Raw genomic sequence first — 24390 nt, forward strand, 5'->3', positions numbered from 1 at the left:
GACCAGCATTTTGTCAGTGGGATAAAACTCTATTAAGGCTGCTGCTCAGCTTCTTAGTCATTTGCGTACGTCAGAGAGAAAAAGAGAATTAGAGAGAATGAAAGAGAAAGAGAGGAGATCTTTTTCCCTTTTGAAACTGATTTTTTTTTTTTTTTTTTATCACGCTACACTTAAATCAAAGTCAGTCCTGCTGCCAGGCCCGTGCTATCACTAAGTCGGTAATAAAGATCTCATGATCTTTTTTTCGGAAGCGTGAATATCTCAGCAAAATTTTACCCCCGTCTGGTAGGAGCACCAGATTGAAGTGGAAAGTCTGCCATCATTTTAGATGTTTTCTAAGTAAGAGACCCCCATTAAACCCCCCCTCTTTAATATATCTCTATCCAGGTATAATAGGAAATAAAACCAAAATGACTTTATGGTCTGTGCGATTTGCATTAATTTCATTTCATAATGACATTTCTATGTCGTTTATTTATTTGTTTTTGCTTCATACACTTTTTTCTTTCGGAAACAAAATATTGACTCTTTAATTCTACCAAGAAGTCTAGAAATCAAATATTCATGTATGCTAATATGCGGAAAAAATGCCTACTGCAGTACATTTCAGCATGAATAGAGTCAACCTGGAAGCGGATTAAAACGGTTCTACACAATCTCTTCTCTGGGTAAAAGGTGCTGGAAGCTTACTTTATTTTCATTAAACATGTGACTAAACATCGGATCTGTGTACTCAAAAATAGATCGTTATTAATATCGCAAAATTGCAGCACCTGAGAAAAATGTATTCCTTCACTGCTTCGACTTTCTTTCCCGTCAGCCTTTTGCTATTATTGTAAATGCACCAAGTAACAAATGTTTCAATACAAAGATACACTATGTTACCATAAGTATTGGGACGCCCAACATTTCCAGCCGTACGTGGTTACTGTTACCAAAAAAACTGGAGGCACACAAGTCTATAGCACTCTGTGTCTTTGGATTTGGTAGCATGAATATTCCCTTCATTGAAGAAGGAAAACCCAAACCTGTTCCAGCATAACAATGCCCCTGGACACAAATGATCCATGAAGATCTGCTTTTCATAGGTTTAAGTGGAAGATCTCCTGCCATGAAGGAATTACCCCAGGCCTCATCACCTCACCTACATCAGTACCTGGCTTTACTAATGCCCTTATGGCCTTACGGAAGATGTTGATGGTCCTGCACAGTATCTTACACCAAACACCATTGGAATGAAATTCAATGATGTCTTCTTGTAAAAAATTAATGTGGCTGAATCAGACACTCCAAAAAACATGTGATATGTGTATCATAACTACTACAGTGAAATTGCAGCACCTGGAAAAAAAAAATACTTCTGATATATTCAATCACCGTGTTGCTTTCCTTTCCATCAGCCTTTTTGCTATTATTATAAAGCAAAGCACATCGTCATCCGTATCGGCTGCAAACTTTAATCGACTTTCCTTGCTACTAGCTACTCATTAACTGCTGATACACATCCAAGTCATTCAAGTTCGTTCATTAATTTTAGCCTCGTAATGAATCTGTAAGGATGAAAAACAAGCAACGGGTGCTATACGAGTTATTATTTGAGCAATCTCTTTTGCATATTTGAATAGAAAAAAAAAACATACAATGTACACAGACCGCTCATTAAAAAAAAAAAAAAAAAAAAAAATACAGGAAATGCTTCCAATACTGTTGCTTTCATGTACAAAATCGCTATTGTTCCAGCTTCATTGTCTGCGGTTCAAGGAAAAGGCCAGAATCCTCGCCGTGGATTGGAACGGGACTGTAGGCCACCTGGTCCGAGCTCAAAGTGCAGCAGCATCCATCAAACCTGACAGTCATTATTATACATTTAGAGCAGGTAAACAGTGACTGGCTGCGTTTCAGCGCCGCGCTCAGCCCCGCTCGTTTCTACCGAAGTCCCTGCTGTGTTAAAAGGCACCGTGCTATTTCCCCGTCAGTCTCGTCCATCACGGTTTTGCCAACAAATGCATTAAGATCGTTAACCACATACGCTGTCTACATGTTTCCGACTCCCAGCCGAGTAGAAATAACTAGAACACCACCCCCACCACCACCACCATTCTGAGGGGTTAATTTCAGACTCCTAGCACACGGTTTCTAACCCTGATAAAAAACTATTCCGCCGCACTGCCCGGCTGTAATAACGTTTGAGAAGATTATGCGAATGCGAACGCTGATACAGAACTGAAATTAGTGATAAGTGAACCGAGCTTATCTTTTAGACTAGGCTGTACCAGTTTTGTGTTTACAATACCATCGGCCTAGTAGCTGCCAGTGCCACAATGCAACAGTGTTTATCCTTATCTACACAATGCCAGCCACAATGAGTCCACGGTCAACCTCGGAATACTCAGAAACACCCTTAATCCAACTTGTTCGATTCACTTGTCTGGTATGAGGATAGTGTTCGGTCGCTGAGATCACTGAGTGGAAATATAAGCTTTGGTAAAGGAGCACTCGGTCTTCTCTACTTAAATAGAGAATAAAAAGGAAATATAACACTCATTATAGTGCATGATAGCAGAATATTTTCAGTAGCTGCAGTACTTGTGGATGTACAAAAGCAGATCCATGAGAATATAATTTACCAGTGGTATATGTTAATGGAGCTGGCTTTGTGCACAGGGGCATTGTCATGCTGGAACAGGTTTGGGGTTTATTTCGAATCTGTACACAAAATGTATTCATTTTCAGTGTGTGTGTGTGTGTGTGTGTGTGTGTGTGTGTGTGTACCTGCGTCTGCTCCTCCCGGCTCTGAATGGCCGGGTCTAGACTCTGGATGGACACACACTGCCGATCATGACCGTAACTCCACAGCCAGTGGTGAGGCTTGGAATGACGGGTGCACTCCATCTTCCGTGTACATCTAAAAACACACACACACACACACACACACACACACACACACGTTACGGACCAAATTTCTTTTGTATAAATGCTGCATTCACGAGAGTAACAGAATAAAGGTGGAAAAGAGAAGGAACAGGATGATGTATTGAAAAAGCCAGGGGATTTACCTGCCCTCTAGTGAGCACCAGCCACAGTAGGGGTCTCGAACAGAGAGGCAGGAACGACAGTCCGAATACTTCTCACACTGAGCCACTGGCAAACGGGTTACCTTGGAAACACACACACACACACACACTATTGTGACACAGTAATAACTCTCTCAATGTCAATTACGTCTGACTTGAGAAAACCGTCTTTGGAAATATTTTTTCAAAACCCTCGGTGTCTCGGTATGGATCGTACAAGTTTTAATTACAAACTCTATACTGTCACGCAGCTGCTAACACTGGCACCGGGAGCTGAAAATTCCAGGCTAATTAATATTCAAACACTAAATCAGTAAAGTAATTAAAATCTAAAAGCAGTCTGTAAAGGAATATGCCCCCGATCTCCGTATCTCGACTGCTCCTTTGTGCTCCGAGAGGATGGATAGCCTTTAGCTGGCGTGAACACTAGAGCAGTTAGTGCGATTAATGATGTGATTCATAATCCACTCACACACAGCGCTGAGGATTACGTTGCGCTACAGCGATACAGAGCGTCGGAGCGCTCTCGTAATAAATTTTGTTACCACCGAAATTCTTCTGCGGCGTATACACGAAGGCTGCGAAACACTTTGACAGTCGAGCGTTTTCACATTTTGCTTCGACATACTGTGGGTTAGTCATTAGGAGAAAAAAGGAAGAAGAAGAAAAACGCGCCGCCTGCAAATATTATTTGTGCTGATGAAAGGGGGGGAAAAAAGCAGCCCGTGTGATTCATACACTGTAACTATGGTGATGCTGTTATCATCGACTTCTACCTTGTGTTTACTGTTCATATCATTTCTATTACGCTATAACTATAGAGTACGCTATTCAACTATAAGCTCTATAGCAGGCCACTCAAGATCTTCCACTCCAACCCATATAAAGCATATCTTCTTGGTGCGCCATGGCATTGTCATTGTTATTGTCATGTTGGAACAAGGTTGGGCTCTCCTAGTTTAAGTCAAGGGGAAATTTCACGCTCCTGGATTTAAAGACATCCTACACAATAGTGTGCCTCTGAGTTCGTTAGAACAGTTTGGGGAAGAAGATCTCTAAGAACCCGCTACTTCTCTTGTGGCTGAATGAACACATTCCAACATACAGCCTATAAGCTGGTCAGGTCTACAATGCTCTATATGGACAGAGTTTTGTGAACACCTGAGCAAAGGATTGGTATGTGCTTCTTTTTGAACATCCCATTCCACATTTAGTCTCCATCTGCAGTAATAATGACCTCTACTCTTCTGGAAAGATAAGATAGATAAGATTTCAACTAGATTTTTGGGAGTAAGTAAATGTATGTACTGGAATGTACTGGATTTAGCCAGTTAGTAGGTGTGTAGGTGATGTACAGTAGGTAAGGTGAGAAGGTCTTGGGTGCGGTCAGTGTGAAGAATTCATCCCAATTGTGCTGAGTTTAATTCAAAAGCTCTATAGCAGGTCACTCAAGATCTTCTACTCCAAACCATGCAAAGCATATCTTCATGGAGATGGCTTTGTGCAAAGGTGCTTTGTCATGTTGGAACAGGTTTGGCTCTCCTGGTTCATGTGAAAGAAATCTGACTCTGTTGTAAAAGCTTGAAGAAGAAACACATTTGACTGAAAAATGTTTCTTATTTCATCTTCTGATTTCTTCTTTACACACTAGTGTTGTTTTCCAACAAAGATATTTGGCTCGGCTGTAACACTTGTATGTGTTTCTGTGGTCAGCGGCTGTAAGTGGGTCAGAACTCCCCCAGGATTATATGTAATATACGAAGTAAACACAGCGAGTGTGTACACAGCCTAAGGCCAACGACATCACCCACACACTGCCAATAAACTGAAATGTTACCTCTATTATTTACCGCTGTTTGGAGCCCTGTGTGTGCGTGCACGCATATGTGTGTGTGCGTGTGTGTGTCCATGTTTAGCTTTGCGTACCTTCTTCTCAGTCATGATGTAAACACTGCGTAAGGTGGAGTCCAGCAGGAGGTCAGCTTTCACAGGGCTCTTAGGGTCCATCTTCACCAAGTCATACTGAGAACCTGAACCATTCACATGAACAAAAACCTGCATACACACACACACACACACACACACACACACACACACACACACACACACACACACACACACACACACACACACACACAGAGTCATATTGGGAACCTGAACCTTTCACATAAAGAAAAAACCTGTGTACAATCATACTGAGGACCTGAACCATTTGCACACAGACTATATACACACACACACACACACACACACACACACACACACACACACACACACACACACACACACACACACACTTAAACTAAGCACTTGAACCATTTGTAAACACACACAAACTTATACTAAGCACGAAAAACTATCTACAAGCACACACACACACACACACACACACACACACACACACACACACACACACACACACACACACACAGACCAAACACAGACACAAGCCATAAAATTTAACATTGTGCAGAGAAACAACTGCCCACACACACACACACACACACACACACACACACACACACACACCAAGACACACAGTTAATCATTAAGGTCTGTGTAGAAAGTACATAAACACCTGCCCACACACACACACACACACACACACACACAAATGATACTAAGCACCTGAACCATTTGCAAACACAGACACACACAAACCACACACCCCAGACACACTCAAGCCATAAAGTTCAACAATATTGTTTGAGCAGAAAAACAACTGCCCACACACACACACACACACACACAAAAACACCAAGCCATACAGTTAATTGTTAATATCTGTGCAGAAGATACATAAATACACACACACACACACACACACACACACACACACACACACAGGAAAACACAGAATCTGCTACTCATACATACTCAATACATTAGTTTACATGCGCGCGTGTGTGTGTTTGGGTGTGAGGCAGGAATGAATCTAGCCGGAGGAGTTTGCTGCTCTAAACAACCGTGTTTGGACGTTAATATTTTATTCAGGCCTGGAGCTGAAGCAGCTGTCGTTCCTATCTGCTCTCCCACAATGCTCCACGGGGGTCCGTCTCCTCCGGGACCAATACTCCTCACCAAGATAAGCCCTCTCATCTCTTTTACACACACACATATGGAGAGGTGGCAAACAAGTAAAACACACACACACACACACTATATGGACAACAGTTTATGGACACCTGAGCATAAGATTCGAGAATTTAGTTCCCATTTGCTCTAATAATATTCTCCACTCCTCTGCGAAAATGTTCCAGTAGAATTTCAAGTGTGCTTGTAGAGATTCATTGAGCCACAAGGGTGTTAGTAAAGTCAGGTACTGATGTAGGAACCTGACTTGAGGAGACCTGGGATGCAGTCAGCATGATAAATTCATCTCAATATCGTTGGAGCTCTATAGCAGGAGATCTTCCACTTCCAACCATGGAAAGCATATCTTCATGTGCATGCTGGAACAGGTTCAGAACAGGTTTAGGTCTCCTTGTTGACGCAAAGGATCCAAAGATACCCTATACAGCTGTGTGCCTCCAAGATGGTGGTGTTTGGAGAAGAACCACATATTGCTAGAAAAATCAGGTGTCCTAATACTTTAGTCCGTGTAGTGTACATCTGCCCAAATAACTAGTAATGCCAAAAATCAGTAAATAACTCCGAATGAAAGCTGAACAATATTTAGCTCCTTAAGACATGTATAGAACTTTAACAGAAACTCCACACAAACACAAAGTCAAGCTCAGGATCGAACCTGAGATGCTGGATCTGAGGACGTAGCAACATCGTCCTGACCAATGCGCAGATAAAACCCTCAATAGATGCTGTCTGGTTTTATCTACAGAAGCAGAATCAATTTCAACAGTTCATGCCAAAAGAAGAACTGAAGATAAAAGAACTCTTAGTGTACCTAAGAGAACGAGTGAACTACTTTTTTTCTATAAAATACCCGAGGTCAACTGTGCAAAGTGATAGAAAGTTTGTTAGAGAAGAGAAGAAAAGAGTGCAGGCTGGATGAAGTGGGTGAAGAAGAATGGCAGGAGTGATTTGGGGTAGAAGAGTATATATGAAAGGGAAAGTTCATTAAACAGGTGCCAGCTGGAGGTGGAGGTTCAGAGTTGAAGATGCTGCGATTTTCATCAGGAGTGATGAGGATGGACATGAGTGTAGAGATGGTTTGGTCATGTGAAGAGGAGAGACAAGGGGTATATAGGTAGAAGAACCCTTAGGATGGAGGCACCATGCAGAAGGAAAAAAAGAAGGGCAAGAAGGAGGTTTATGGGTGCGGTGAGGGAAGACATTGGTTTAAAAGAGGCAGAACGAGAGGACAAGAGTGATATGAAGATGGAGGATACGCTGTGGAAACCCCTAACGGGTCTTGATTGTTGTTTAGTTGTTGTATTGAGAGGTTTCTCCCTTTATTTTCCTCCTCAGGAGGTGAAATACATGTAGGCTGGTGGCTGACTTTTTCCCCAGTGATAAATTCCAGTATGTCTTGAGTCACTGTCCTCCTGCATGAGGAAGTTCTCTCAAATAAACTACACACATTTCTTTGAAAATTGACAAATCCCATTGACCTCTGAACTCATTTTCTTGCTACCATCATGAGGTATATCACCAATAAGGACTTAGCCAATGCATGCTCAAGTCATGAGTAATGTTCTGGACTATAAGCAGCTCTTCCTCAATTTGGTAGGAGTTAATCTGAACTTTATTCCAACTCTTTTCTGCATTTCTTTACACATTCCAAACTTGCCTCCTGATACGTATAGACGATGAGTGGTTTGGATCCGGTCTGGCCTCTATAATTTAGCTCTTGAAGTCTTCTTCCACCATTGCAATTTATTTCCTTCACTCCTGCTTTGTGGAGGTTGGTGGTGATACCAGTGACTGGTTTTGATTTCTTTGGCAAACCTGTTCCTTTGACTGGTTCTTTTCTTTGGACATTCCAAATGATTTTAAAGGCTATTCTAAGAAACCTTAGGTCCTGGTATTCATGTGGATATTAATTTGACACATACCAACTACCTTAACATGGCTGCAGACCCTTTTGCACCCATACTGGCAACAGCCTTAAAAATTTTCACCAGAAATGGTTCGAAGAACGTGATAAAGAGCTCAAGGTGTTTGATCTCAAGATCTAAATCCGACCCGGCATACTGGACAAATAAGTCTGATCCATGGAGGACCTACCTCTCAACTTAAAAAACCTAAAGAAAAAGGATCTGCTGCCAACATTTTGGACCTCATCCATCACTTTACACCCTCAGAGATTTTCTGGAGTCCAGGCTTTGACAGGTCAGTGCAGTTTTGGTGCCCCAACAAGAACATACACAATATTATACAATATAAGGCATCATATATATTTATGAAGGGGAAAAACCCACTCATACATCCACACAATCACACACATCTCACATGATCACACACACATCCTTTCGGGCCAGATCAGAGTGAGCGCGGCTGGCAGACATTCCTCACAGCAACAGCAAACCCAAATGAGTGAGATCATAAACCACCAGCAGCTGACACGTACAAACATCGCACGCTCGCATTTACACACCCCATTACAGTGATGCGGTCTTAAAGAAGCTCCCCACCGTGCACACATTTAGCAGCTATGAAGTACAAAACCGACGGCAACAAATGATCATTTGCCTCAGTGGGGCTCAGAAAGAGAGTGTGGAGATAGTTGAAGACTTGCCACATGTGGTTTCCTTCTTTTTTTTTTCTCTTTGAGTGAAAATGAAGATCATTCTTCTGCTTTTGAGAACGAAAGGAAGAAGCAACCTGATAAGTAGATTAGGATACACATGAGGTCACCTGCCCATGGTAGGTCTACCAGCAGCTGGAGTCATAGATTAACACATGTAGAAGCTGGGGCAATCACTGCAGCCTATCTCCACATGAATGTGTTATAAGCTGTGAAAACAGCTGGAATGAGAGCTGGAAAGTGCCGCTTTTGAACCATGACATGGTCATGGTAGGTTTACTGTAGTTTTTTTTAAATATATATATATTTGTATAGTGTCTAACATTGTGCTCATTCCATTCAGATACTTATCTCATTTGTTATCTCACTCTGAGGTCACACCTTGCTTGACTCTTTGATGGGCCAACTGATGATTTTTTTTTTTTAGAGAAAACTGACTCAGTGTGACTCAGCGTGACCACAGTCTGAAAAATATTTGCCCAACAGACTTATAATTAGGAATAAAACACGACAGGGCATGCAGCTTAAAAAAAAAAACACAAAAAAAAAATGCCTTGAGTTACTTTTCCCACCACTTGATTATTATCCTATAATAGCACTTCATGAAGCATTTAACTTCTTGTACACCACAGCAAACTGTCAACAATTACAACCGCTATTAATTTTCTTTTTTAAAATGCAAGCATGTTCCTATGTGTAAGCAGAAAACACACAGGAATTGAACGGTGAATGACTGGAAGAAAGTTGCGCCCAATGTTACATTTTTGTGTCCAACAGAAAAACTTGCGTAAGCTGGAGAACAGGAGAGAAGATATGAGCAGACTGCCTCACCCCCACAGTCACACATGGAGGTGGAAGCTTAATGGTTTGGTGTTGTTTCGGAAACTTATTTCGGAAAGTGAAATGAATCCTGAACCAACATGGCTATAGATCCATAATTCAACACCATGCACCAACACCACACGACAAGACGATGAGCCGAGGCGTACGTCCGATCTCTGTAGTCGTTATTTAGATAGCAAACGTCGTCTGGACTGTTATCTTTTATGGAACGGCCTGCCCAGTCACTGCACCTAAATCCTATTGAACTGCTCTGGGATGAACTGGATCTATCTTAATATTTGCAAATGCTAAATTGTTTGCTAACCACATTTCCTGGGCTCTGTAGTTGTACTCCGCATAATGACAATAAAGTTGAATCTAATCTAATCTTATTTAATCTAATTAAGAATAGACATTAGACACAAAGCATATTTGCAGAAATCCAGGTATAAATGTGAAATTTGAAACGCATCCCTAATGACAAAGTTCGTTTCATCTGTTTGTAAGATTGTATTTATCTACACTTTTTAGCTGAGAAACTGTAATTGACAGGAGGGTGACGATCTAATTCTGCTTCTTTCCCTTTACTTCTCTCTCTCTCTCTCTCTCTCTCTCTCTCTCTCTCTCTCTCTCTCTCTCTCTCTCTCTATCTCTCTTTATACTCTGAATTTGGTCTAACTTCCTCTGCCTTTGAAAACTGATCCCCCCCCCCCCCCCCCCCCCGGTTTCGAGAACTGTCCTTGACCCAGGAGAAATGCAACTCAACTCCAGCTTTGAAGTCAAATGGATGTTCTTGATTTCACAAAAGCAGACTGTGCTCTGGTAATACAATCTAATACTTAGAAAGAAACTATGTACAGGGTTATGTGCTGACCAAGGTTGCACTAATTTCTGTATAATCCACCTGACTTAAATCCTTTCTGAGGAGCTAGACATGCAGACTGAACAATCAGTGCAAATAATTGTTTCATTCATTTGTAAGAAACCAAGGAGGCTGTAAGTCTCACTGAAAAAATCTAACTAGTACTGAGCATGTGACAGACAGGCTGAGACTGTGGAATCGTACAGTTCTGTCTGACAAATCTGCGAATTTTATTATACTGAGTTATGAAGTCTTGAGCTTTAACAAGTCAATGGGAAAGACATTTCAAGTTTTATTTTTCTAATAGAGATTATTTCGAGGACACCTAACCATAATAATCATTTTTGCTGTTATAATAAGCTCCAATCTTCTAGATTTGTGTGCTTGGGGAGATTTGTGCTCAGTCAGATACAAAAGCGTCAGTAAAATCAGGTACAGCTGAAGAGTGAAAGTTGTTCAATAGGGTTGAGGTCAGAGCTCTATAGCAGGAGATCCTCCACTCTAACCCATGTAAAGCACATCTTCATTGAGCAGGCTCTGTGAACAAGGGCAATGTCATGTTGGATCAGGTTTGGGTCTCGGTGAAGGGAAAATTTCATGCTACAGCTTACAAACACACACCAACTGACAACATGTATGACTGTATACACACACACACACACACACACACACACACACACACACACACACACACACCAAAAAAAACTACAAACAATCCGTAAACTGCTGTACAGCATGAAAGTGATTTCACGTGTTTCTTACACACTTGCACCAAAATTCTGTACCTTGTGAAGTTGTCCACTCTTGTCCCCCAGAAATGCAATGGTGTGGTTAGCTTCGGTTGCTACAGCGACAGCAGAAAGTTGAGTTGCCCAGGTGATAGCGGGCGTGGCTTGTAGGGGCACCGCACTGGCGATAGGGCTGGGGGTGTGCTCACCTCCGCACACGTCCACGGATTTCTGTATATACACACAAACACACAGTGAGAAGACAGTCAGGACATTGTGTATCACATCACAATGGCAGGACTTTATCCTGCAGCAGTATGACTGGGGTTGTGTAGCTTCGCTCCTACAGTGCAGGGTTCTCCTGTCTGATGGTTTCCCTATTTTAACAACAGACCAACAGACAGACAGACAGACAGACAGACAGACAGACAGACAGACAGACAGACAGACAGACAGACAGACAGACAGACAGATAGATCTAAGTAAGGAAAGGTGAAAAGATCTGGAGGTCTGATCAGCAGGGTCATGTTCTTTCATAAGTTTGATAGCCACCATGTTGCTGCTGTTACATGTATGAAAGAGTTACAGCTCAGGTGGTAGTCTCATGTTCTCACAGGAGTAAATGATTACACATCCGGACGCTAAACAGTCCATGAGAAAGTAAATGTTGTTGTAAAAATGAATTAGGCCAAGTTTATCTTGTTAAAATCCAACCTGTTTTTTTTTTAATACAGGGATGAGTACAAAGAATGGACCAAAATAGTGACATCATCTTATACATGACATCTAAACTCTTCTAAACCTTCTTCCGGCTCGAGGTAATCCGATTTTTCTGATAGGTCTGACCTCCGAAGTTTATTTCTATACTTTTTAGAAGAGATCCACACGGTCAATGTAGCTGACAGGTAACAGTAGAGTGTGCACCCCGAGCCTCATGTCTAAATCATTACCCACTCACATCAAACCTTGATATGAAATCTCAAACAGACTACTTTATGTGTCTTCTGACCCTGTAGGATGTGCTGTTCTCTATAAAAAATATCAAAAAATTGGATGCAGCACCCATCAATTTCTTTCTTGCATTTTTTTTCTCTGCACACAGGATGGTATAAAACTGGGCTCGAAATTCAGAATTGTATTGTATGTTAAAATGTACAGTGAGCAAACAAGAGCAAACTAGCCACATTCTTACTCCGGAGTCTTCTCAAGTGATTTACGATGCAGCCTACACAATACTGAACCCGAGTATATAATCTTCTCTTACTACCTACATACAATGCAACACCAAATCAGCAAACATCAGACACAAACCGTGGCTGGCTGATGGATTATACTTACGAAAATTCCATTTTGCCCAAACTCTAACTTTAATCTTTTCAAAGCATAATGTAAGGCAAGCAATGTCCATATAAATCATCAAATCAGGCTGGGAAATTCGAATCCGGCACTGTGCTGTGGCGGCATGGCCACCGTGTCCTTGCACTTTTCCCCATGCAACGTGAAAAGACTCCCTGCTATGTGCCTGAGAAATGTTTGCAAATTAACCCTAAGTAAATGAAAGTGTAACCTCCCGTTCCCTCACTCCGCCGGCTGCTGACTCCTAACGCCTCTTGTGCTCAGCCGGCATGAGAAAAACCCTCGGAGACGCAGCGGCGACTAATAATGATTAATAATTCACGTAGAATTGTTAAATATTAAGTGGGTAAGTGTAAAACCAAGAGCAGAAAAACAACCAGGTGTGGGGTAAAGCTGCATACAGAAGCTGCCAGAAAAAACACGGATCTCTGCACCCACCCTGTATCCGGAGGGAGGAACCAGCAGGTGCTATTCATTTGGTGTTTGAGAGAAAAATCAATACGGTCATTAGGAGTTAAGGCGAAAAAAAAAAAAAAAAAAAAAAAAAGAATGGAAGGAAGCGTGTAGACACACGTGACTCCTATGGGCTTTCTGTCTTCATAGCATCCACACCCTTTTTAATTAACCTCATGGTACCTAAACATGACTCCTAGTTTATGCTTGATAAATTAGCATGATAATAATGGCTGATCTGGCTGTTCACTTTAGCATCACTGACTCTTGGGAGGCCACAATTGATCGCTGAAACTGCATAGACATTCAATAGCTAAAAGTATAAAGCAAGCTCAAACAGGCCTTAATAGGGAGCTTCTATGTAGTCTCTCTTCCCAGTCACTCAAACAGACACCAAACATTTACATTTATGCCCTTATCAGAAGTGACTTACAACCGAGCAGTTCAGGATTAAGAAACTTGCTCAGGAGGCCAAGCAGTGGCACCAATCCAGAGTCCAATGCCTTAACCACTGATCTACCTCCTACATGAAACAGGTGAAGCCAAAGGTGGATTAGCTAACCTATGCAGAAGAGTGCAACACTGCTCATTAATAAGCATAAGCAGCACTTAAAAGAAAAAGAAGATGAATTTGGCAGGTTTCACGCGTCTGGGAGGAAGTGTGTCACAAAATCCCTGCCTCAGCATGCGGTGCGTTTCCCTGACCAAGCGCTGATCGCGTGCCATTTTGTTTTGGGTTCACTTTATAAATCCGGTTTACGGTCCTGTCGTTGTGGTGTTATCTGTCTGTGTTCACCTGTTCCGTGTCTTGTTCTTCACTGGTCTGTGTTTTCCACCCTGCTGTTTCCTGGTCTCGACGTTGAAAGTTGTCTTATTATGTTGTTAGTCCGGTTTTATGCTGTGTTTTAATTTTTTGCTAATGTAGTTTTGCTCAATCGTGGTACAAACTTGAAAAAAATTGATGCATGTACTTTTTTTAATGATACCAATTGTATCTATGACATTTTGAGAGACGCCGTTATCCAGAGAGAGAGAGAGCGACCTACAATCATCTAATTTATACACGTAAGCAGTTGAGGACCTTGCTCAGAAGTGGCATTTTGGTTGTGCTGAGATTTTAACTCACAAACTTCTGATCAAACGTCCAATATCTTAACCACTGAGCTTCCATGTCAGTACACAAGAGGAAATTTAAAGTTGGCAGGGGGACGGTGGAGCTACTTGGGTGGTGCAGGGAAACTAGTACTGAATTACTCATTTTAGGTGGTTTCAAAAGCACATATTGTTGGGAAATGCCCCATATAAAGAAAAGTACCGGGACACCTGACACCAATATATACTTCTGTTAGCGCAAAGTTGGAGGCACACAACTGAATCGATTGTCTTTGGAATTTTAGCATGACATTTTCCTCATCACTTTGAACTAGGAGACCCAAAGCTGTTCCAGGTTTGAGGATTTGCTTTACATGGTTTGGAGTGAAAGATCTTCTGCTGTCAATCACAGATTATTGAAAAATCGTACCATCGTGCTTATTATAACAGCAAATGAAGACTAAATGTAGGATGGGATGTTTAAAAAGCAAACACCAATTTTAAAGCCAGGCATCCAAAAACTTTTGTCCATACAATGTACAAACAACACAACATGACTGCACACTTCTAGTTGCCTTGTAGGCATCCGGAACTTATAGAAGTGCCTGGAAACTTAGTAAAGAGACAGATTAGTGGCTTCGGGAATTCTTACTAGCGACTGTAGGCTAAAATACCGGTCTGTAATTTGCAATACTCCTCCTCTTTCTGTCTGAAAACTTGTCTGCTTGGCTCATTTGCTTAGATAAATAGCTTTAAATGTGCCGAAATCATCCGCCTTATCATGATTAATGTGACAGATTACACCGCTGTGTAAACAATGCAGAGCAATCTTCTTGAAAAACCAAAAACCAAAACAGAAAATGATCAATCTTTTTTCTTCGTCTTTACTTCTCTGTGTCTCTATTGCTTTTTATCGCACATTAATAATTAAAGTGAGCCATCATATGTGATCATATCTCTTTTTGTGATTGAGTATCCACAACATTCAGGCTTCTCATCGTATGGGAAAAAACTCACACAGGGAAAATCTGCTATTGAAAAACATAAAGCTACATTCTTGTTATCACTTACACTACAGCAGCCACACTATTTCGGACAAAAGTATTGGGACAACTGAATTTTCCAGGAAATATTTGGTTCTTCCCACAAAGTTGGAGGCACACAATTGTATAATATGTCTTTGGATGCCCTTTACTTTAACTAGGAGACTCAAACCTGTTCCAGCATAACAAAGCCCCTGTGCACAAAGCCAGCTCTGTGAAGATATGCTTTACATGGGTGTGGAGTGGAAGATCTCCTGCTATAGAGCTATTAACCCCTATAAACACCTTAGGGATTCATTTTTCAGGCTGGCTATACCCCTTATCTCACCTACTTGAGTACCTGGTTGAATGAGCACAAATCTCCTCAAAAATCTAGTGGAACTTCCCAGAAGAGTGGAGCAAATTGAAACTAAAAGATGGGATGTTAAAAAAGAAGGATATTCCCATCTTATAGTCAGGAGTCCACAAACGTTTTATCCATCTAGTGTACAGGGAGTTATTTACTCACCTGCCAGCCCTAACTTAATATAATAACGACTCCTTAATCCTGAAGGACTGTTACGTGGTTGGATACACACTGACACTAAAGACTCCTTCCATCATCACCATCATCACCATCATCACCATCATCATCATCATCATCATCACAGCATGTTTCTTAGTTAAAACTACACAATCTTGAATCGGTTTATTAGTAGCTTTAGATTACACCCTATAAATCCTGCTGAATGAGCCGTTACTATAGAGACATATTAGGACCTACATATAAACTCGTGATTTGCATTACAACTGTCGGTTCTAAAAAAAACCTAATCCCCTTCTGACCAATCAGGATCAAGAATACGGTATATAAGGGAGAAGTATTTGCCCAACCACCCAAACACACACACCCACACGCCCACGATCTGACTCCCCTGTTTATACTGGTGCTGCGCCAAGAATTACAGCGAGGTGTGTGTTGTAGGTTAGTGTTACTCTAGAACTGCAGCTGTTCAGCCAGCTGACAGACAGACAATGGCTGGGCGCTGAGAAAAAGGGGAGGGATGCTGAGCGCTGGCATACGATTTAAGTCAACTCACAAAGTGCACACACACACAGCCTCAAAGCACTACTACTATTCCTTTCACAACTACAACCGTTCAAATATTTATTAAGGTTGATGGCGACTCGGTGATACACACAGCCACTCTGCATGAGGGTTTGGATGAAACCAGACCAATGTTTGGGTGTTTGAGTTCGAAAAAGCCACTGTGTTGGTGTGTGTGTGTGTGTGTGTGTGTGTGTGTGTGTTTGTGTGTGTGAGAGAGAAACTAAGTTGCATGGAGATTAAAGGCTTGATAGTCAGTGTGTGTTTGTGTTGTGTGTAAACAGCATATACATGATGCATTTTGTGTTGAGTGGAAAAGGAGATTAAAGGTCAGTAGTCCACTGTGTGTGTGTGTGTGTGTGTGTGTGTGTGTGTGTGTGTGTGTGTGTGTGTGTGTGTGTGTGTGTGTGTTGGTCAGCGAAAGGGTAAGCTCGGGGGAAGTGGGTCAGCAAAACTCAAACCAGCTGCAGATGTAAACTGGATTTACCCCCACAACCCCTCTCTTACACACACACACACACTTACACACACACACACACACACACACACACACACACACACACACACACACACACACACACACACACACACACACACACACACACACACACACAATCCATACAGTCTCTTCCTTATGTCTACACTCATACCCTCAAAAGACCTCCACCCAATGAAGCTCTGTTTTCAATAAAACACACACACACACAATAAACCTCTACACACGAATAGAATAAACCCCTTTCCTAACCACACACACTCGTTCTTTCTTCCAGACACGCCCCGCTTTGTGCCTTTCTCCCCCTGCATCCCATTAAAAGCCCCCATGTGATTTTCCTCCTTCCTTTCACACACGCCTTCAACAGAACATCTCCGTTATTCATTTTCTCCTCCGTTAGGATAACAGATTCCTGATAGGAAACCAAACGGTTTTCCCAAGCAGCTGTATAAAAGTGTATGTTTTTTTAGTGCACGCTATAAATTTATAAAAAAACATTTAGACACTGTCCTGCCGTACGCCAGGACGAGCCTTATATCGCATCACGTCTCATCGCTGTACAGATTATTAAACACAGAACCCATTTCGTCGGTTTAATCGCACTGTAATAACCCGCTTGACAGACCGACTGATTATTTGTTAGTTTCTTTTCACACTACAAAAAGAAATAAAGCGGTTTGTTCATTCAAAGCAGATTATTATCAGGGGAAAATGCTCTGAGGAATCACGCTGCCGTCATGTGACGGTGAACTCAGTTCCGTCACTTCAAAAACCATTCACTACATGAATATACATGGTATGGGCAAAAGTATTTGGACGCCTGACTTTCCAACCCATATATTTTTCCCCAAACTGTTCCCACAAAGGTGGAGGAACACAATTGTATAGGACGTCTTTGGATGTGGGAGCATGAATTCTTTCCTTTACTTTCATCTAGGACACTCAAACCTGTTCCAGCATTTATAATATCCCTGGGAATAAATCCAGCTCCATAAAGATATGCTTTACATAGGTTGGAATGGAAGATCTCCTGCTATAGAGCTCTGAAGAAGAAGAAATTAGCAAAAAAGTTTTGGTATTGTAAATCAGTGGAACATGGCGAAAAAAGAGATTCTATTAGAGTTAAAACCAGACAGGTACTGTTCAGATAAAAATAGATTGAGTGGCAACAATACCTGCCAACTTATTATTAAACTTTTCTTTTTTATTATGACAGAGGAAAAGAATTGAGTTTCTGGGGTGGATGATGGGTATTTCTTAGTTGATCTAAATGTCACCACTGAGCTGGAAGCACACAGTTGTATAGAGTGTGTGCTACAGCATTACTGATTACAGTTTACCTTCACTGAAACTAAAAAGGCCCAAACACAGCTCCAGCACAACAATGCCCCTGTAGCCGGCTCTTTCTCCCTAAATAATGTAGTGTAGTACGGTATCCCAATGTTCCTGTAGGCAAAGCCGGCTCTTTCTCCCTATATAACATGGTGTATAGCGGTATCCCAATGCCCCTGTAGGCAAAGCCGGCTCTTTCTCCCTATATAACATGGTGTATAGCGGTATCCCAATACTCCTGTAGGCAAAGCCGGCTCTTTCTCCCTATATAACATGGTGTATAGCGGTATCCCAATGACCCTGTAGGCAAAGCCGGCTCTTTCTCCCTATATAACATGGTGTATAGCGGTATCCCAATACTCCTGTAGGCAAAGCCGGCTCTTTCTCCCTATATAACATGGTGTATAGCGGTATCCCAATACTCCTGTAGGCAAAGCCGGCTCTTTCTCCCTATATAACATGGTGTATAGCGGTATCCCAATACTCCTGTAGGCAAAGCCGGCTCTTTCTCCCTATATAACATGGTGTATAGCGGTATCCCAATACTCCTGTAGGCAAAGCCGGCTCTTTCTCCCTATATAACATGGTGTATAGCGGTATCCCAATACTCCTGTAGGCAAAGCCGGCTCTTTCTCCCTATATAACATGGTGTATAGCGGTATCCCAATACTCCTGTAGGCAAAGCCGGCTCTTTCTCCCTATATAACATGGTGTATAGCGGTATCCCAATGACCCTGTAGGCAAAGCCGGCTCTTTCTCCCTATATAACATGGTGTATAGCGGTATCCCAATACTCCTGTAGGCAAAGCCGGCTCTTTCTCCCTATATAACATGGTGTATAGCGGTATCCCAATGACCCTGTAGGCAAAGCCGGCTCTTTCTCCCTATATAACATGGTGTAATACGATATAAACCAAAAAACCCTTTCACAATGAAACAGAGATAAAGAGAGATAGCTGATGTTGAGGCAGCAGCACTCCTGAGAAACGACTCTGCTTTTGAGTGTATCTCTGCATGGCCATCGATATCCCTAGTCTCACAGTATGGAGTGGTCCAGGCAGTGAATTTGTTCCAGCGTTCCAGTCCCACACACACACACACACACACACACACACACACACACACACACACACACACACACACACACACACACACACTTCAACAGTGCTGTGTGGATTAGCGCTGTCTCTGGCAGCTTGAGCTTAATCTATGTCAGCACCGAGGCAGCTGCCCTCTCTCTCCACTCTACACGGCCTTGATGTGAGCCCAGACGACCCTGATGAGCCTTCCCCATGCTTTTCCACTCTATAACACCTTCTCACCTCGCTGTCACACCCTGACCCTGTTAACATGCTCGAAACGGTCAACTAGACCCATCTAAAAAAAAAAAAAAACACTGTAGTCTCCAGGCAGAGTGGCAGTGATAAAGCCAGTACTGGAGTTATTAGAGGATGCAGCCTTGTGTTAAATCAACACAGAATTACATGATACACACTGTCTATACGACCATATGTGCTCGAAAATACAGTACAGATTTTCCAGAGCTTTCATTATCCCCCTGCATCACCTTTTATAGCATAATATGCTAATGCACAGTAAACCAACCCCTGAAATGCGGCTTTGACAAATTACCAGCCTAAGGCCATTTTTTTCTAACGCAATCATGAGGTAACCCACGCAAACTGGAAGCAATACACAATGGAAACGTCGCCAAATCGGTTTATCTTATCCCAATTCAAATGAGTTGAACTGTGTTTTATATTTCAGGGCACTTTTTTAATAAAAAAAAAAAAAAAGAAACCGGACATCGTTTTTAGGGACTTTTTTTCCCCCATTGTACATTATCACATTTATTGTGCATTTTTTAAAGCATGCATCCAAACAAGCAATAAATGTCATTTAGGCCCTAGACTAATTCAGTCATTAATCTCCATTAATGTCTATACTGGTCATGAGTGCGGAGGATTTGGGGTCCATCCCAGAGAGGCTGGGCGTAAGGCGGGAACACACCCTGGACCAGAAATTTTAAGAACCTAAGAACCAGAAATTCGCACATTTGATTATACCTTAGGACAATTCAGAGCCTCCAATCAAGTCTTCTTGCTTAGTGGTAGAGTCTCAGTGTTAACAGTTAAACTTTCGGTATCCCAGCACAATAACTGCTCTAGCAGCTGAGCATGGCCAGAATTCCTACAAAATACTCTTAAATATGCAAATTGACTTCTAATCCTACAGTGAAGCCAACCTGACTGCAGCACGGTTATCACGCTTCATGAGATTTTCCTTCAAAATCTACCTTTTCCGCACACTCAGAAATCTCAGTGTGGCACAAAATAACGCTGCACTGTTTGCAAATTACGCCGCTACACGTTTCATCACATTGCGGGTGCTAGTGTGTAAAACAATGTGAAATTATCATATAAATGGGAACGAAAACTCTCTAACAGGATCAGCCTAATTATGTTTTTCTCGCTCATACAGGACAATCGTGCTTCTTTGCTACGTTAATTATTTTGTCACGGTTCAAAAAAAAATGCGACCTTCAAGAATGTAAAGGAGCTACGACCTCTCGCAAAATGGTTGCTATTAGGAAACGGGAACGCCGGTTTGCCTTTGATTGGTGTAAAAAATATAACTCGTGAATGAGGAGGTTTGCTAGGTAGAGCCTGAGCTACAAAATCGTCCTCATCCGGGTGACTACATGGATTATTTCCATTTACGGCTTTAGCAGATTATCCAAAACAATCATCTCATTTATACTCACTGAGCAGTTGAGGGAAAAGGGCTTTGCTCCGGGGACCGGAAGCTTGGAGGTGCTGGGATTTGAGCTCATAACCTCGCGATTGGGCCAGCACTGAGCTACCACATCCCCAGGTGAGGTATGAAAGCAGGTTATACAAGGGTGTATCTATTCTGTATAAGGAATGCGTCAGTGTTTTACAACAAACACCGACAACTATCTGACTGGACGTGTTACACTCCAAAAGACAACCAAGACTATTTGAACAATATGAAGAAGTTATCAGGAAGATCCAATCAGAGTTTTCAAGTAAACGTCCCACACACATATGTTTTCTGGGTTAAAAATAAATGTATTTGTCCTTTTCATAATGTCTTGAGGGCACGGAAAACACTGCATAAACAATTTAAACAATGATGCATAAAGCTAAACCTAGCTAATCTTTCCTGTACCACAGTAAACACATGAGCTCTTTCCCTCATGACCTTTTAAAAGCCCAGACTATTACCCTCCTATTTCCGGAACGAGTCACAACATCAAAGTATTTTAATCTCGCAACCTTTCATAAAGTGAAAGTGTTTTTGAAGGCCATGCAGTAATGAAATCTGTATTATTAGAGAACATAATATAACAACATATAACAAACACAGTAGGGTTAAAATGATTAATAATTTGCATACAAAAAAAGCATTGAGGCAATTTATTTGCATCGATACTTCATTTAGTCCATTTAACTACAAGGGATCATTTGAAACTACAACATAAAAAAACACTGTACAGTGCGTTTCCCTTCTTTAAAATAATTTAAAAGTGATTTTCATATTTTTATTTATATATATTTATATTTGCATTTTGATTAAATGCACTGAATGGGTTTAGTTTTCACAGATATTCTTTTGTGCAATTTCAGGAACAAAAATAATTTTTTTTTCTGTCATTTTAAGAAACCTGTATTATTTTCTTTTTTAAGTATAATATTGCTCTTCAATTAAGAGAAACTACTTCTAATCTGATTACTAGATTAATCGATGGACTAATCAGTAGAATACTCGATTACTAAAATAATCGATAGCTACCGCCCTAAAACAGGGTAATGTTTAGTGATGACTTACCGGAGGAAGCTTGAGGCACCTGGAGGAGACCTCGTATGCGATGTAGGCTTCCTGCTCTTTACCTTCTTTTCCTTCCTGTGTGTAACACAGAAACTGTGCCCTTTCCAGCGCCTTGTCCAGCTCCTCCATGCTGTACAAACACAAAGCTGAGCGCTCCGTGGGCGTAGGTGTGGACGCCTGTCCCTCCGCCATGGCGACAAAGATGGAGGCTTTTCCGAGGTACGTTCCCATGGCGGCCGCCAGTGCCAGGTTGTAGCCTCCTGTGCAGCTCAGCGGTACCTCCACATACGAGTAAAAGCTGGGGTCTCCGTCGCAGAGGCGTGATATGTACGTGTGGTAATCACGCGTTTTCAGAGTATCGCGGCGCGAGAACAGGAAATAGATATGTGTGCCGTGGTGAAGTACCTTCACAAACTGGTTGTTGTACTCAGAGTAACTGCCCACTACAAGTTTACCGAGTTCCTCGTGTGAAAACGCAGGAGAGGAACGGTACTGCTCGAGGCGGCGAGTTGTGATTGGTGAAATTCCGCCCGGTCCTTTGCTGGTGAATCCTCGTCCAACAAGCATGAGGCGTGTGCCCTTGTGCTCAGTGAGCACAGCCACGGTGGAGACACGAGGGTCATTGGCGGCGACGTACTGTGTGTCTACGGGGTTGGCCGTGTGGTACAGGACCTGGGAGACGTTGGCCAGGCTGCGCTTCTCGCAGATGCCCTGCAGCACGGTGCCGCATACAATCAGGCTCTGTGCCTGTATCCCTTCCTGTTTCTCCAGCAGCAGCAGCTGATTGGTGTTGTCGGTTTGCCGAGCCTGGCTGCAATCTTTAGGCTCAATCGGGGGCAAACAATCGGGGCTGTCCAGCGTTGGACCTGTTTTGCCCCATGAGATTAGCTGGAGGTCTGGGGAGAGGTGATAGAGAGCATTAACCGCACCTACGTAGACGTACCCAGAGCTGGAGTCCAGTAGGAGGTGGTTAAGTTCAGAGCCTTGAAAGGAGGTGAAAGTCGGTGGATTGGTGAGGGCAAAGACAGGCAGGGGTGGCAACATCAGGAACAGCACCAAGGGCCACCAGCAGATGGCGTGGAGGAGCAGCAGGGGAGCAGCAGCCGGCATGGCACCCCCTTACCTGTTAGAATGATAGACAGAGAAAGAACACAGCAAAGGGAAAAACAAGAGAGGAAGGAATGAGGGTTGCAGGAAGTGTAGCAGAGATGGCAGGAAGGCAAAATAGAGTGCAGACGAAGGCATTTCATGAATTCAGTAAAAACACAATAGCACCATACCAAAGGGAGAACATAGCCGAAAGAAAATAGCGCACGAAAGGAAGGAAACGAACAGGGGGAAAAGGGAATGAAAAGTTTGGTACAGTATAAGGGAAAGGAAACACATGGATGGATGATTGCAAAATAGTTGGAATCAAAAAGGAGAATAATAGGGAGAGAAACAAGAAAGTGAAAGAAAACACAGAGCGAGAGAGAGAGAGAGAGAGAGAGAGAGAGAGAGAGAGAGAGAGAGAGAGAGAGAGAGAGAGAAGGGGGAGAAAAAAGACGATCGTTAGGTTAACACAAACACAACACAGAGACTATGTTCTGTAATGCCTCAGTAAACAACACAAAGACTTCTGCTGCTTCAGAAAGACTCTTCTGTTCTTCAAAGTCCTATCACCTTCAGACGGATGCCGGAGGATTCACAGCTTCGACCCGACATCTCTCTCAGCAAGCCTCAATCACAGCACCTCTTTTCAGACAGTGAAACCGCTGCCCTTATTCAGGGCAGGGCAGTTGTGCAAAACCGAAAGCTTAAACCGTTCAGGTATCATCCGAGACACACTCGTGTTCAGAAAGCCAAAGGGTGCGGATGAAAGATCTAACCGAAATAGGTTCTTTAATTTAGGTGCTAAATTACACATGAACCCAAGTAGCTAGTAGGTGCTTCTTGAATTTTGATGAATCTTTATCACCAAGTGGAAATTAACGCCACTCAATATGAGACAAATCTCAAAAGAAGACACCGTTCTCCACTTGTGAAAGAGTTCAGGCCAGCGAGGGACACAACTTTGACTAATTTGCGTTAAAAGGCAGAACATTATTTCATTGCGAAAGGAAAAAAAAAAAAAAAATGGTATCAAAGGACACCGAGTGAGAGAGAGAAAAAAAATGAAGGCGAGTGAGAGAGGCATTGAAGGGGAGAGGAGTCATCTTTAATTCATTTGGCAGCAGTAGAAGTCTTGGGGGCCCGCTGATGCTGCTGCTGCTGTTGCGGTATGAAAGATGAGAGAGTGGAGTTAGTAGGGTCGATCAGTATGCACAACGTTTTACCTCATCTCCCCTCTTCAAAGCCTCGGCTCAGAGAAAGGCCTGTTTGACACGCTAGCCAGATTAGCCACTTCTTTTCAATTAGGCCTGGGCTTTGCGAGATTGTAGAGACACCTTGTTTATAAGGAGTGAAGGCGGAACATAGTCTTCCACACTACGCCTCGGTCTCCCGGT

The 24390-nt window shown here is 42.3% G+C and overlaps 1 protein-coding gene across 2 annotated transcripts in view; it reads right to left on the bottom strand.

Moving 5' to 3' along the window:
* LOC310733534 (plexin-B3-like) overlaps nucleotides 1-24390 on the bottom strand; it is a 110029-nt gene that overhangs the window by 30122 nt on the left and 55517 nt on the right. For both annotated transcript variants that reach the window (XM_083554851.1, XM_083554850.1), the window contains exons 2-6: nucleotides 21905-23027; nucleotides 11251-11424; nucleotides 5001-5129; nucleotides 3057-3157; nucleotides 2773-2905 (exon numbers count right to left, since the gene is read on the bottom strand). In XM_083554851.1, coding sequence (XP_083410977.1) covers nucleotides 2773-2905; nucleotides 3057-3157; nucleotides 5001-5129; nucleotides 11251-11424; nucleotides 21905-23014 — 1647 coding nt within the window. In that variant the 5' untranslated portion in view covers nucleotides 23015-23027. The remainder of the gene's footprint in view (nucleotides 1-2772; nucleotides 2906-3056; nucleotides 3158-5000; nucleotides 5130-11250; nucleotides 11425-21904; nucleotides 23028-24390) is intronic.

The sequence above is a fragment of the Silurus aristotelis genome, assembly GCF_946808225.1.
Source record: "Silurus aristotelis genome assembly, chromosome: 11".
Classification (NCBI taxonomy): domain Eukaryota; kingdom Metazoa; phylum Chordata; class Actinopteri; order Siluriformes; family Siluridae; genus Silurus; species Silurus aristotelis.